We start from the raw sequence: 15633 nt of genomic DNA on the forward strand, positions 1-15633 counted from the left end.
AGAAAAATACACCGGAAAAAGAGTTTGAAAAGAAACGAAATATATGTGTCCTAACCCAACTTTTCACCCGGGTTGGATACCTGATCTCCAATTGGGTTGCTCGGTTTAACAGGAGGCACTATAGTGAAGGTGATAGTCGGATTTGAGTAGAAGAGGCTAAGTGGAGTAAACTGGAAGCAGCATATTAGAGAAAAACTGGGAATTCAAACAGCAAGCATATGATTCCATAAAAAGAAGCAAATTGTGGATAGTAATGTTAGAAATGGGAATACCAAGAAAATTAATTGAATTAACGCAAATGTGCGCGACAGACTCATATGCGCAAGTAAAGATAGGAAGCAGAACGTCGATGCCATTACGTATATATTCAGGACTTAAACAGGGGGACCCATTATCACTGTTGCTGTTCAACTTTGCTGGTCATTTTTTTATTAACATAAAAACAGTAAGTAAAATTGCTTGTCTTTACAATGTCAGAGAGATGTAGGTGTTGCAGTATCTCTAATGCTATTACTGGATTACTACGAGATGTTAGGAAAGCAGTATAATCTGTAAATGCTGTAATCGTAAGGTTATTGCTTGTTGGTAAGTCAGCAGTATATAATAGGTACAAGATCGGTCCGAGCACACTACCCTGAGGTACACCAGATTTGATGGAGTAGGGTTGTGTATAATCTGTGAACTTGGTCAGGTATAAGACACTTTTTGTCCAATATTCTTTTTATTTTTCCCAACAGAAGTTTTCCAAAAACCTTTGAAATGACTGGGAGTAAACTAATGGGTTGGTATAAGTTGACATCTTTTGTAAGATCATTGTAATTATTCTGTAGCAATCATGGGTTAGTTCTAGAAGGACCTTACGTGTAATGAGATCGTATCCTGGCGCCTTGTTGGGTTTTGTTCCATTTTTTATTATCTGTTTTACTTCTTTAATGTTAAATTGGGAGATTCGTAGTTCCGTTTAATATGGAGCGTCAAGAAAAGGATGAAGTAGTTCTTCTTGTTCTACAGTCACTTCTCTGGTAAATGAACTACATACTTTCGAAAGATGTTCTGCGAATGTCTAGGATTTTTCTGTATCTGTTGTTGTCCATTTACCTATGGTATTTTTTAAAGGAGGTATGGCGTCTTTTGTCCCTTTTAATTTTCTCGTTGCTTTCCATAAATAATAGTTTGTATCTTTGAACGGCGTCAGATTTTCTAGATAAGTTTGGATTCCCTTATTTTTTTCTTCTTTTAACGGATTTTTAAGTCTTCTGGTAATTCTGTTTAGGTTTGCTTTGTCAATAGGTGCGTGTGTGTTTTGTCACTTTCTTAGTTTTCTTTTATCTTTAATCAAGCTTTTTGCACTCAGAAAACACTTTATGCTTTCCTTCCGTATTGTCTGTTCACGAGTAGCACTCCACCCCGCCTTTTATATGGAAGTAGTATTATTGTACAGCATTTTCAATTTGTATTTCTGTTTAGAGTGGCAAGTTTATTGATATTTGTTCTGTAAGTGCACTTCAAAATATGTTCCAGTTTGTTTGGTTATTGGTTAGGACTGGAGGCTTACTTCTAACTATGACTTTGGAGTCTAGGTCAATTAGAATGGGAGAATGGTCTGAGATCGGTTGTTTTATTTGGATCTGTATGCCAATAAGTTGGTTCTGTAGATATACATTGTAGGTTGTTTCCTATTATTTATTTCAAGAGTTGTCTACCCCTTGTTGTGATTACTCTAGAGCCCCATTGGTGATGTTTGCAGTCAAAGTCTCCTCCTGCTATAAATGTGTGCCCAAGAGAACGAAAGTAGGTATTAAACTGGTCATGTAGAATCATATCTGTATATTTTAATTTATTAATCTCCAGATATTTTAATAAAAATAGTTTAAAGCCTTTATTATGAATATGGGGAATTTGTAATTGGTCATTAAGGGAATGATTATAATTTAGAAAATGTACGTACGTAAATACTGTTTTTTTTTAATATTGAAAGCCGTTTTGTGATCTGCTAGACCTTTGTTAAAATTTCTACCAGTTTGACCGATGTAAGTTTTTGGGCAGTCACCCCATATAAATTGGTACACCACTGTGTAAGTACTTTTTATTTTGGCTCTTGTTGTTTTTAATATAGTTGCCGAAGTTGTTGTTTGTTCTGAGATCTGGTTATCTTTCAAAATATCTTTTTGCTAGTATTCGTCCTCATTCCTAATATTATAGCCTGTCAAAATGTCCGCATATATGCACTTTCGATGACTGATGGATAAACATCCAACTACTATTGGACACAGCCCAATATTGGGCTCAAAAACTTTAGTTTTTCGAAAATAAAAAAGTAAAATAGCAGTTTCTGCTTGAATAACAAATGTCCGAATGCAGCAGATGCTTTTTCCGGAAATGAATTTTTTGGGTTTTGTAATCATCTACAATCAGTTTTCAACCTACACGTGACTTAATTTTTTTCATTTAAATTGCCGGTCTGTTCCATTTAATCAACTTTATGGTCGTTTAATTTCCTGGACTCCTTTGTTAATTATCAAAGACCGGTGACCCTAAATAGATTTAGATTAAAGCTCTTTAAATAATTACCAATGTGTATAAAAATCTTTTGTAACCAAATAGAGCAAATTTAAATTGGTTAAAATTGTTCGGTTTCATTTAAGCGTTTATAAAAATAGGGTAAATTTTTTTACAATTTCAATAAACAATATTGAATTACATTTAGTCAGGATGGGATTTTACAACAAAATTTAAAAGTTTAAATATGGATGTGTGTATACTGTGTAACTGAGAACAATAACAATAAAATACTGAATATCAGTTTTAATTCTAAAAAAACGCTAAACAAAAAGTTCTGTTTTTATTGTTTTTATAAACAAAATAGCTTTAACTCAATGTGTAAAATCGAAATGTAAAAAAGATATATTATACAGGGAGAGATTGCTTGATAGCTCTCAACAAATGGCCCAGAGGATAGAAAATACTATGTAAGGTAAATTGAGAAGTAAAGATAGCAACTAATAGGGAAAAAACAGAACACAGGAGAAGAAAAGTGACGAAATATAAATATATAAGCCCAAAAAGTCTCGGGAAGCGTAAAAAGTCATCAAAAATCTTCTCACTAATAGAAGGAACGTGAAGCAGCTTGAAATTATAAGCATGTGCAAGTGGGAAATTTTAAATAAATTTGAAAAACCGTCCAAACTAACTAGACTTATCTGATTGACGATGTCGAACACGAGATTCATTTCAAATAACACCAAGATAAAAAAACTGTGATGGCTTGGTATCGATACTGTTTAATTTAGCACTGGAACTAGTACTTAGAGAAACGTCAAAAGGTAAAAATATCACACTTGTCACTAAATCAGTCCAACTAAAGCATATGCAGATGACATAAATATAATGAACATAACCAAAGCAACCGCGTCGATTATCACTGCGAAACGAATTCTACATCCTCTCTAATGTATTCTTCGGGGCTTCCGAGCTCTCAGTTTCCTTAGCCTCCAGACACTACTACCACCGTACCACCTACTACACTGTACAGTAGTCACTGCACTACTTCTCCTGGAGACAGCGGACGGATCATTTTGGGTGGGGATTGGCGTGAAAAGTTCTGACGGCAGGATTTTGATTAGTTGGTGGGGCGGGCGAATGAATGTTGTGACCTGTATGAATATAATGTTGACCTAAAGCTGAAATTGAATTAAAATTGCGCACAGAAATAGTATGTTCATAAACCTTATTTAGAAATATACTTAGGTTAGGTTAGATTCTACGATTTGTTTGGCCTACATAAGATCGGGTACAATCTGTCAGTACTTAATAGATCCTTATAATTTGCCAGCCAATTTCAATGGACCTGTATTTAGATTTTTTTCAAGAACATTTACACGAATTACTAGAAGATTGACCTCTTGTCTTAAGACAGAACATCGGTTTTTGCACGACGGAGCACCACCGCATTATTGTTTAATGGTTCGTCAATACTAAAATCAAGAATTTTCGCATTAATAAATTAGTCGAGGTAAAATGAGTGTGCTTGCCCACCAAAAAGTCCTGAGTTTAATCCTTCGAAAACCATTTAATTAGGGCAATAAAAACGAAAAAAAAAGACAATTGTCCTCAATTTAAAAGTAAAATTAAGGGAATATTATCGTGATTTATATATTAGAGAACAGGTTAGAGAACTAAATTCACAATTTCTAAAAAAGTATTTTCTATTCACTTTCTATGATATATATCGTCGACTGTATGCAATAGCGGCACAACACAAAAACTGGCAATTTCTCAAAACAGCGATTTAAAGTTTGTGTGCAAATAATTTTGTCTTATTTGTTTTACTGCATGGATTGGGATTTGTGAAAAAAAAATTAATTTTGGTTTATTTTGAAGAGCGTTAGGTAGCCCTTAATGAATTATAATACAGACTTTTAAATTCAACCCTTATTTTGAGTTGTACCACTATTGCACATCAATATTTTGTCTTTTAAGACTAATTAAGGTAAAGGCAAGACTGGCATTTTTTTGTTATTCCTATCAACTGAAGTAAAGGTTCCATAAAGAATAATACAAGTTACTTGAATGAGAAAATGTGTTTATTAACAACTATAAGAAGAACGAAATAAAAAAGTAAATTAATAATAATAGGAAAAGTTATGATTAACAATGCTTTAAATGTTGGTAGAAATCAGCTGAATTCTTGACACACTCTTATCTTCACAAAGGCTAGTAAGGTCTTTTTTCTTCTTTTCATTAATTGGCAGGCTGCCAGTGTAAGCCTCTTCTAGTTCTATAATATCCATGCTTTCTAAACCTTTTCGTGTTTTTTTCTTCGTGGTATCAACTATCAAATCGATTATTTGGAATTATACATTAAAATAATATTGATAATATTATTTACGCGACTCCTACTCGAGATAGGATTAATTCGCTTCTTTTCTAATAATCCTTTGAATCTGACATTTTTAAAACAATAAATTTATTCCCTTTATTTAATGTGACATAACTCCAAAAATCTTACTGATACAGTTTTAAAATATCTAAAATTATCTGCTATAGTGGAACAACTCAAAAGTGCCGGTATTGCATAGAAACTTGACGTCGACAGGGTTTGACTTCCACTGCACAACTAAAACGGGCCAGTACTGCAAGAAACAATTTATCTCAACCGACAATATGTCACAGCGGCGCTAGTGACGTCTCTAAGATCAAAATAAACATGATGATTGTTAACCTCCGTCGCGGAGATAGCATATAAAAAAAAACAAAACTACTAACGAGGGAGTTATTAAAAATACTTAATATATTAGGTGAGCAACAAAAAAGGATTCAGAAGTGAAGGATCGTGTAACGATGTAATAATGAGAAATATATAGTCTTTGGTGGTAGTCCTTTGATAGTTGGAAAATTTTGCTTTAATGTTGATTCTATAGAATTTGGATACTAAGACCAAACTTTTGATACACTTGCTGAATTTTTTTTCCTAGACAATTATTTTGCTTTTTTCCAAGGTCCCCTATATTTCTTTATGATTTTTTTCTATATTATTTTTCAATCTTTATATTTCTGTATTGAATAGGATCTAATAAAATACTCTTATAGACCAAGTAAGTAACATTTTCTCTGATCTATTATAAATCACTGGTATACTAGCAAAATTCTCGCAATGTTCTATTTTTCAATCTCAAATCATTCTAGTTTTGAAAGCTACTTATAAAAGTTTTTATCCCTTTATATATTTAATAATGACTATTACTCAAACCTTTGATCTAAAAAATTATTTACTTTCTTTAATTTACCATTTATTCACCGATTCGAAACATCTAATTAGTCTTTTTTGTAGTCCAGAATCCTCGTCAACGAATATATTTTATTGTGTACCAAACACATTTTTATCCGACAAATAAAAAGTTAACTTAATTAACAAACCAATTCGCATTCATTTTAAAAAGTAATGGAAATAGGTCGGCAAAAGGGCAACAAATTGGAATATGTCAGGCTTAAATCTAGAACATTTTGCTGTTTGATTAACATTGCCGATTTCCATGTGTAGCTTGGGGATTAATTTTTAAAACAAAAAATGTCTCTGTGTTTGCCTTTAACATTTCAGTAACTCATTTTCAATGGTTGCCGTAAAAGAAGATCAGTATTGATATGTCAGAGATTTAAATAAAAAAACAAAAACTAATTGGATTACCAAAACGAAAGGGAAAGAATTGATTTGATTTGAATCTCAATTGATGAATGTGCTTAATCCTTAACCATTCGACCTTACCAGTCTTATTTAACCCTATTTATTGTTCTAAGGTTTTTTATCATAATAGAAAATTAATTTTTGTTATTTTTCAGTTTTACTTGTATAATATACATTACAATAAATCAATCATTCGTTTATTTATACTTATGCTGTCAGTATGGTCAGATTGTTTTTTTTCCCTAATGGTAAGCTGTCATCTGGTCTATTTGTATCAAATTTGTTTTTGTTTTCTAGCGTCTGTTTACTCTAGCGGCAAGGGGTTTTAGTGAATGAGCATATATATGCATATACATGCTTATTCACTAAACAGTCATACATGAAATTTAGGTTGTACAGAGTATATTTTAGCGTACACCAAGATAATGCAGCTAAAGGCGAAAGCGCTATCATAATTAAAGATAACATCTTGCATCACGAGGAATTAAAATATACAACTAAGCATATACAAGCTACAACAATATGTATGGAGATGAAAACGCATATCGTAAATATAAGTTCAACTTATTGTTCTCCCAGACACTCCATTAAAAGAGAACAATGTATAAGGTTTATGAACACTTTAGAAAAAAAAATACATAATCGGTGACGACTTTAATCCAAAGAATTTTCACTGGGGCTCTAGGCTAACTACAACTTAAAGAAAAGAACTATTGTCAGCTGTTAAAGAACAAAAGGGTGAAGTAATATCTACTGGTAGACCAACACACTGGTCTACCGATAGAAACAGAATTCCAGACCTGATATATTTCTTTATTTACAAAAATATCTCAGCTAACTATCTGGATATCAATGACGGCTGGAACAAGAACTCTGATAACTCACCGTTAATTTTAACTATGAGTGATACAGTGATCAAAAAAGAGTTCCATCTAATATTGACTATAATCGGTTCACAATTTGTCGATAGCTCACTACAAGTTTAACCCTAATTAAATAACTGAAATACAGAGAGGATAGGTAATACGATATAATAGTAAAAACCAACCTGAAACTGACGGTTTAAGATGTTTCGACTAACCCACCTTGTATCTGAAGGAATATAATACCTTATAATCCTATTACGATGGTATTTTAAATGGTTAAAGATGACCGACCAGTGTCGTAGAGTATATGATTGAAACATTTATTTGAACTAAATAAATATATTTTTTAAATTGTAGTTATGTAAATTGTATTTTTTAATAAAACTTATTTACTTTATTCAAAAATAAAAAGTTTCTTGCCATTTGTAAAAGATACATTTTACTGGCAAAATTTCCAATGTGTTTTAAATGTATCCATTATTTTCGAATCCGGAGAAAACTAATAAATATTTTTGAAAAATTTAAACGCAGAATGAAAGATTACATTATTACTGAGGACAGAAAGTCTCTGAAAACTTCTACAATGTTTATTTTAATATGTTATGTAACAGGGGTGAAAATAAAAGAGAAAATATAGTATAATTTTTAATTGAAAATATTGCATGCAAAAGAAACTTTTTATTTATTCTAATAAATATTTCATTCTGCCTTTAAATTTTTCAAAAATGCTTTTTAGTTTTCTTAGGATTTGAAAAAAAAAATGGATACATTTAAAACACATTGAACATTTTGACAGGCGACATTTTACGCCTTTCCCCTTTAATACCTTACGATTACAACTACTATTACCTACCTTATATAATTACGATTAGAAAACTATTCAAATTCAAAATAAATAGGATCAACTTCGGAATCCGAGTCGTCTTGAGGGTTAATAATTAGCGGTTGTGTCTCTACGGTTACATCAATTATGTTATCAAGATCCCACATTTTTTGTTCTTCTTCTATTACATTTCTTACTGCATCTTTCCAGTTTTGTTCTGTAATATGTTGTAAAGACTCGTATAACAAATCACGTACAGCTTGTATTTTATATGACGTATTTTTTCTAGCCACATAACTTTTCATTTGTGTCCAAATGAGTTCAATTGGATTTATTTCGCAGTGGTAGGGTGGAAGTCTAAGGACTGTGATGTTTCGCCTTTCCGCTATTTTGTCAACTACGCATTTCTTGAACTTAGATTTGTGTTGCCGGGCAATTTTTAAAAGTTCTGCTTTTACCATTCCATCTTCGTAAGGCAGATACTTATTCCGCGGCCAGTCAAGAATATCCTGTTTCTTCCACGCAGTCGTTGTAAGTCTTTCTACTAGTCGTGAATAATAAGGTGCATTATCTAATACTATATTTAAATTTGGTGGTATGTGTTAAATCATCTGCTCAAAATACTTTTCGAAAATATCAGCTGTCATCTCCTCATGATAGTCTTTTGTGCTTTTGGACTAAAATTCCAACAAACCATGCTTAACAAATCCTTTTTCACTGCCAATGTGAGAAATTATTAATTTACTGCCTTTACTAGAAGGTGGGGAGATACTAGTAGTCCAACTTTCCATAAAGGCTTGCCTGGAGCTTAATATATTTTTATCTGACCAATTTTTTTTTAGACTATGACCTGAGTTTACCCACGTTTCATCCTGGTAGAAGATTGGCCTTCCTTCAGCCCGGAATTTTCGTATGGATCTTAGATAATTTCTTCTCTAACAAATGATCTCCTCCCGGTCAATTAAAAGTGATTTTCGGTCTGATTTCTCCCACTGGAAATTTAATTCTTTTAAAACTTGCCACAATTTAGTTCGTCCGATATGAGGCAAATCTGGGTCGTCTCTAACTTCTTGTAAAATTTTGTTTAGGTTTGGTATCTCTTTTTTGAAAAAAAATCCATGAATTTTCCTTCGAATACCATTTTTGGCAAATTCATCAATTTCAATAGCCTTTTTCCCTCTCTTTAAGTGTTCGTTTGTGTTTGGGTTAGCTATACCGTGTTTTTTTCTTTCTGATAGGAACCTATATATAGTTGACTCTCCTACGCTAGTCATGTTGGCACAACTTTCGACTATGTTGCGAACAGTGTTTGTGGGATTCTGAGAAACCAGAGCATCGTGAACATTCAGGACAATAGTCTTCTCTCTTGGTGAATAGACAGACTTACTGACTATACGCAACAGTACCGGTGTAAAACTTGTACAGAGCACGAACAAAACGAGCACGAGCGAAAGGTACGTATATGTTCGTAGGTATATGGAATAAAAAATTACTCACGCACTGCATATAATTCGCAAAAGAAATATTCGAGACGCTAATTACTGCCGTAGACGCGGAAACACCGACGAGCCATAAATTACATGCGATCAAAAACGTACTAAACAAAAAAGTTGTTTTCGTTCGTAATAACTTCACCCTTTCAAGTTAAGTTTCGAATATAAACTGAACAGATGAGGCACGTGGCCAAAGCCGGCATCTTTATACCCATTATATTATTAAAAATCTGGGAAATCCCATCCTAATTATCTTGCAACGAATAGTACCTTCGGATATGAATTCCAGGTTTTCTATTAAAGTGATTAAACGCGAAGATTAGTATTGAAATATTCAAAGAAATAAGGTATTCTTATTTACAAAATTGTTAGTGGTTAAATTCTTATTTTTATTAATATAATATAATTACATAACATTAGCCGTGAAAGTTTTAATTGTTTTTTTGCTAAATATATTAGTATTAAAATATTATTAATATTACATATAACAGTATTAAAACATATTATTATTTAATGAATAAACACCTTAGGAACGCCTATGATTTACGACCGTTTTATGAGTTTGAGGCACATTTCGTGCTATCAAAAATGTGTGAACGGAGAATAATAAAAAAACCGACTAGGAGAGCTTCAAAATATTCCTTGAACAAAAAATTAATCTTGATGTGCCATTGAAAAACGCGAGGCAACTTGATGACGAATTAGAAGATTTTATAAAAAGTGTAACGATGCTCTAATCGTTTAACAGTTCGAACCGTGGGAGTGTCAATATTTGCGCATCCACTTCTACAACGTGAGGGTCGAGTGGGATTCAGAACGGCTATTTAAGGCATGTGAATAGCGGAATTAGGTAGTCTTGTAGCTAGCGCTCTAGGCTCCCTGACTCGCCGGTGTAGTGAACCAGCGAGACATTCTGGACAGAGATAGTTCCGTATTGAGGATCATACTCTGTCCCTAACCAAGCGGAACCCATCGGTATTGCGTATTGAGCATTACCGTGGATCTGCACAGAACCAACCGGGACAGAGATTTCCGTATTGAGGATCATACTCTGTCCTTAGCCAAGCGGAACCCGTCGGCATTGTGTATTGAACATTGCCGTGGGTCTGCACAGCTAAATATTTTGTTTGCGAGCATATACGGATCTTTCTCTGAATTGAAGCGAAAGCGAGTATATTAGTAGTACTAATTAGTTTCTTTTCTTTTATAGACGTTTGCCGGGGAATTCATTCATCGCGGGACTCAGACGGAAGCGTAGAATTCATTTTATTTTTGTTTTATAAGTATACAACGTAGAATTCCTTTTTTTTTTAGTTTTTATTTATTGTATATATATACTTAATAGATTTATTTTTATTTCAAACCTGTGTTTTACTGAGTCTGTCGCCCCGAAAGAGCTATCCATCACAAAAGTATTCAACAGGTAGCTTGAAAAAATACTTCCGCAATAATTTCTAAGCCCAAAGGGAACAACTATCCAAAAGAAATCAGAGAACTCATAATAGAAAAAAGAAAGTTGAGAAAAAAATGGCAGCAATAGATTACTCCACGAGACAAAATTAGTCTAAGTAATGCTACACAAAAACTAAAAAGGGATATACAGAATATAAAAAATTTAATAATTGACTGTGTATAATATTTGAGCAAGAATTGAGCCCTGGGGTATGCCAGCTTGTAGAGTAAAGGATGTGGATAGAATGTTGCTAACTTTGATCCTGATCGTCCGATTGGAGAGATAGAAATTTATTAGCTTAACAAAAACTGTGGAGCACTCTAGCAAGGTGGAGTTTTTCAATCAGACTTGTGTGCCAGACCTGATTGAATGCCTTCTGGACGTCTAGGAATATGACTATGACGTGCTTCCTTTCGTTAATTGATTGTAAAATGAAAGTTGTTGCTTCAACTAATGCATTTTGGGTGAAATATCCAGCCCTAAATCCGAATTGGTAATTTGGAATGGCGAGGTAAGCATCTAGGAATTCCAAGGGTCTTTCCTTAAGAATCCTCTCGTAAACTTTACCTAGGGTGCTCAGTAGAGAAATGGGTCTATACGATTCAGGGTAAGTTAGGGGTTTCCCTTGTTTGGAAATCATAACTGTGTTTTCCACTTTCCATGGAATTGGAAAATGGCTCAGCCTAAGACATACATTAATTATATTTGTGGGCAACGGGATTATATTCTCTGGAAGATTTTTAAGGCTTCTTCTATGAATGGCAGGAGATGTGTTTTTACCAATGTAACACATCTGCCTGACGGTGTCCTCAGTCACAGGGGCCATCATTGGGTGGGGATCAGGTCCCAAATGGGCCTGAGAGTAATAGAATATATCTTTCGCTCTCCGTTCGGCTTCCCCTTTAAATCCTTCAATAAAATTGAGATTATTGGGGGAAAACGAGAGCGGCCTGGAGTGTATTTTTGAAGGCTTCGATCTTGTCTTATGGATTACTAAGAATGATGTTGTTGACTGTGAGATGTGAACGCGGCTGACTTTTTTGCTTCGTTAGGACTTTGAATTGTTTCCAGAATCTAGCACCCTCTCGGTAGTCTAGATTGGCCGTGACACGCATTCACTGTAGTTGTTTCAACCTTATCGACGCAATAGCCTGTTATACTCTGCTTTAATGAGGGGGTCTCGAAATCTTTTTTACTCTCTGATCATTTTGCGTTTTGTTTTAATTTGTGCGATTATTTTGGGTCGAAGAGCTGGAGTATAAAGAATATATCGTGTTATTGGAATAGCAAGAGATAAGACTTTTTGCAGAAGCTGCTCAATTTTGGAAATCCCTGTGTCAACTTGATTATGTGTTGACATATTGCCTAACTCTGGGAGATCTTGGTTGATGTGTTCTTGGAAAGGTTTGCAGTTTGCTTTACGATAATCTCGCCTGTAGATAGCAGTTCTTATGAGAGGAAAATTGAAGTCAGTGGGAGGTGGACTCATTATTGTCAAGCAAAAAAATGAACATCGTATCCAAAAATGGCACACACAGTTTCTAACAAGATAGTTACGCGTTTAAGTTCTGTTACAAACTTCTTCTTCTTCTTCTGTTTATATAGACATGACTCTGTCTGTTTTTCAATGTGCCTCCAGTAAGTTGTCATTCCATCGTTTGCGTGGTCTTCCTACTGATCGTCTTCCTATTGGGGAACCGTCTCTTCTTGTCTTTACTACTCTATTTGTTGTCATCCGGCTTATATGATCGTTCCATTCTACTCTTCTATTTCTTACCCAGTTTTTGATGTTCTCCACCTTGCATCTATGTCGTATATTTGTACTTCTAGCTCTGTCCCATAATGTCTTACCATCAATTTTTCCAAGTGTTTTCATCTCTGCTGTTTCTAACATCCTTTTTGTTCTCTCTGTGCCAGGTCTTGTTTCTGTTGCGTATGTCATTATTGGTCTGAAGACTGTTTTGTAAATTCTGCCTTTCGTTTCTTTCCCGATATTTTTATTTCTCCATATTGTTTCGTTTAGGCAGCCTGCGGCTCTGTTTGCTCTATTCACTTGATCTTCCACTTCGGTTTCGAGCTTTCCGTAGCTAGATAATGTGATGCCTAGATATTTAAACTCCGTCACTTGTTCTAAGGTCTGACCTTCCAGCTCCAATTTACATCTTAGTAAATTTGTTGTTATAACCATGCATTTTGTCTTTGTTGGGGAAATTAACATGTTAAATTTTCTGGCGGTTATATTCAATTGGTGCAGTATACGTTGTAAATCATCTTCACTTTGAGAGAGTAGTATTGCGTCGACTGCATAGCAGATTATTTTAAGTTGTTTTTTTCCCATTTGGTATCCTTTTTTAGTTCTTACTTTTTTTATTATTTTATCCATAAGCAGGTTGAACAATAGAGGACTCAGGGAATCTCCATGTCTTATCCCATTGCCAGCTTCAATAGGGTCAGTTACTACTTCTTCTACTTTTACTTTTATTGTGTTGTTTTGGTAGATATTAGTTACAAACTGTGTGTACTATTTTTTGACACGGCCTTTACATATGATTTTTTTTTAATATATAAATGTTTGTATTTACATGTTTTTACTATTAAAGTGATTTTCACCATTTTAATGTGAATTTCACCAAAATATAGTTTCAGTTTCTAACAAAAACCTTCAAATTTATAGTCAGTAGTTAGTGTGTTAATGTATGTTATATTAAAAAAAAAAAAAGAAATAAAAAAAAACGAAATTCTTAAAACATCTGTAGTTTTAATTGAACTTTAACCAACTCTAATAGAAAGATATTATATGTTTTTGTACCTGACATATTGAGCTGAAGTTCTCCTTCGAGATATTGGCCAACGGTTATCCATGCGTATTTCCCCTCTGAAACTTGTTTGAAATGTTTGATGTTATATCTTGCAGGAGCATCACCGTTCTCGTCGAAGTGGAAGCGGTCTCCGCTTAAGCCTGCGAAAAATAAAGTATTTTATTTCCTGCTGACCGGAAAGGTTGTTATTTTGGTTTGGGGATTTTACTTGATATTTAAGGGAGTGCTTAGTATACAAAGGTTTCTTTATTTTTATGGCGGAATTATAAAAGTCTTTAATGCATATGTTTCGAAAAATTGTGATATGATATGCAGATTTATTATAATACAGTGCTTTACAAAATTGCAAAACATATATTTTTTTGCGAGAAAAATATACAATATATACAATGACCGGAAGTAAAAATATTTTTATCAATAACTCAAAAACTATAAATGATAATTTCGTGAACTTACATTTTTGAACTCTACGTTGAATTCTCTATTGATTTGACTAATAAAAACGAAACCGGAAGTCGACCTCAAAACCGGAATTCAATTTTTAGTTCATCAAATGTCGACATGGATATCATTTAGCAGTTAATTTTGCATGCTGATCACGAATCCGGTGTCAGATTTGCTCTATCTTGACGTTTTATGCGCGTTTCGGGTCACTTCCGGTGTCGGATCGCAACCGGAAGTACATATTTAGATTCGTCTCGACGAGACCTTTCGATCCATATATACATTGTGGGGTCTAAAACTTAAAGTAAATTTTAACTTCCGGTCATCTCAAAACCGGAAGTGAATTTTTGTACCAAAAGTATATCTTGACAATCTCATACGTAATACTAATAATATTCCGATAATATTTTAAATGCATGTCAGTTAATCGTGACCGATATTTTGATTTTATTATGTTCATAATAGAGAACATTTGCTCACAAACGTACGTTGAACCAAATTTACAACAATATCTTAGAGCTAACTCGTGTAAATTAGGAAAATTGTTTGCTGGTACAAATTTCCAAAATTCAATATAATTGGGATCAGTAACAGTTGAAATAATTTCCCTATATATGGTTTTTAGTATAGTGTGGTTCTGTAAATCAATAATTTCGATCTGTATTTCAGCTGAGTAACAATTGATATCTTGCAGAGAAATAGAAAAAGGATTTATGAAAAGGTCAACATTCATTTTGTCTTTTTGAAAATCTTCAAACCGGGTATTGAATGAACCTAGCAAAATAGATATAAGGTTTTTAAATTTGTCATAATTTGGAGTTCTACTGACCTTGTTGGCTAATTCCTGCATTAATGTGAAATGTGTCAATCTCTGTTCTCCAAAATCGTTACAAAAAAACATAAGTTTATTCACAAAAGAAGATATATGACCAACTAGAGTAGGAAAAATACAATTTTTTCCCTGTAATCTTAAATTTAATAAATTTAAATGTCTCATAATATCAGTGAGAAAAGCTAAATCCCAAAGCCAATCTTTATCATTAAGTAACGAGCACTCACTGGGTAGTTCATTGTTTTCTTGCAAATATTTTAAGACGCACTCCTTCAAGTTCCAAAACCTTTCGAGTGCATTTCCTTTGGAGAGCCAGCGCACACTGCAATGGAGAAGTAACTCTCCGTTGCTCCGTTTCTTCCGCGAACAGTTCTCGAAATTGTCGTCGATTCAATGCCCGAGCTCGTATTTTGTTAATGCAGCGTGTTACAGGGTCAACAACAGATGACATGTTTAGGTCCTTGGCACAAAGAGCTTCCTGGTGAATAATACAATGGTACTTAAAAACTTTTCTTCCCAAATAGTTTTCCAGTAATGTAACAAACCCCTTTAGTCTACCAACCATGCAAGGAGCTCCATCTGTACAAACACTATCTAATTTTGACCATTCAACTTTGTTGACTTCGATTACGTTTTTAAGCTGTTGAAAAATGTCCTCTCCTGTTGTTGTGACTAGTTGGCGCAAATCCAGAAGCTCTTCGGCATTTTCAAAATTATCATTG

General features: G+C 33.8%; 1 protein-coding gene across 1 annotated transcript in view; it reads right to left on the reverse strand.

Annotated features, from left to right (window-relative positions):
• The window catches only part of mtt (mangetout), a 750264-nt gene that overhangs the window by 162541 nt on the left and 572090 nt on the right, over nt 1-15633 (reverse strand). Inside the window, exon 8 of the mRNA XM_072543415.1 lies at nt 13626-13775. Within this exon, the coding sequence (XP_072399516.1) occupies nt 13626-13775 (150 nt within the window). The remainder of the gene's footprint in view (nt 1-13625; nt 13776-15633) is intronic.

This window comes from Diabrotica undecimpunctata, chromosome 9 (genome assembly GCF_040954645.1).
Source record: "Diabrotica undecimpunctata isolate CICGRU chromosome 9, icDiaUnde3, whole genome shotgun sequence".
NCBI lineage: Eukaryota > Metazoa > Arthropoda > Insecta > Coleoptera > Chrysomelidae > Diabrotica > Diabrotica undecimpunctata.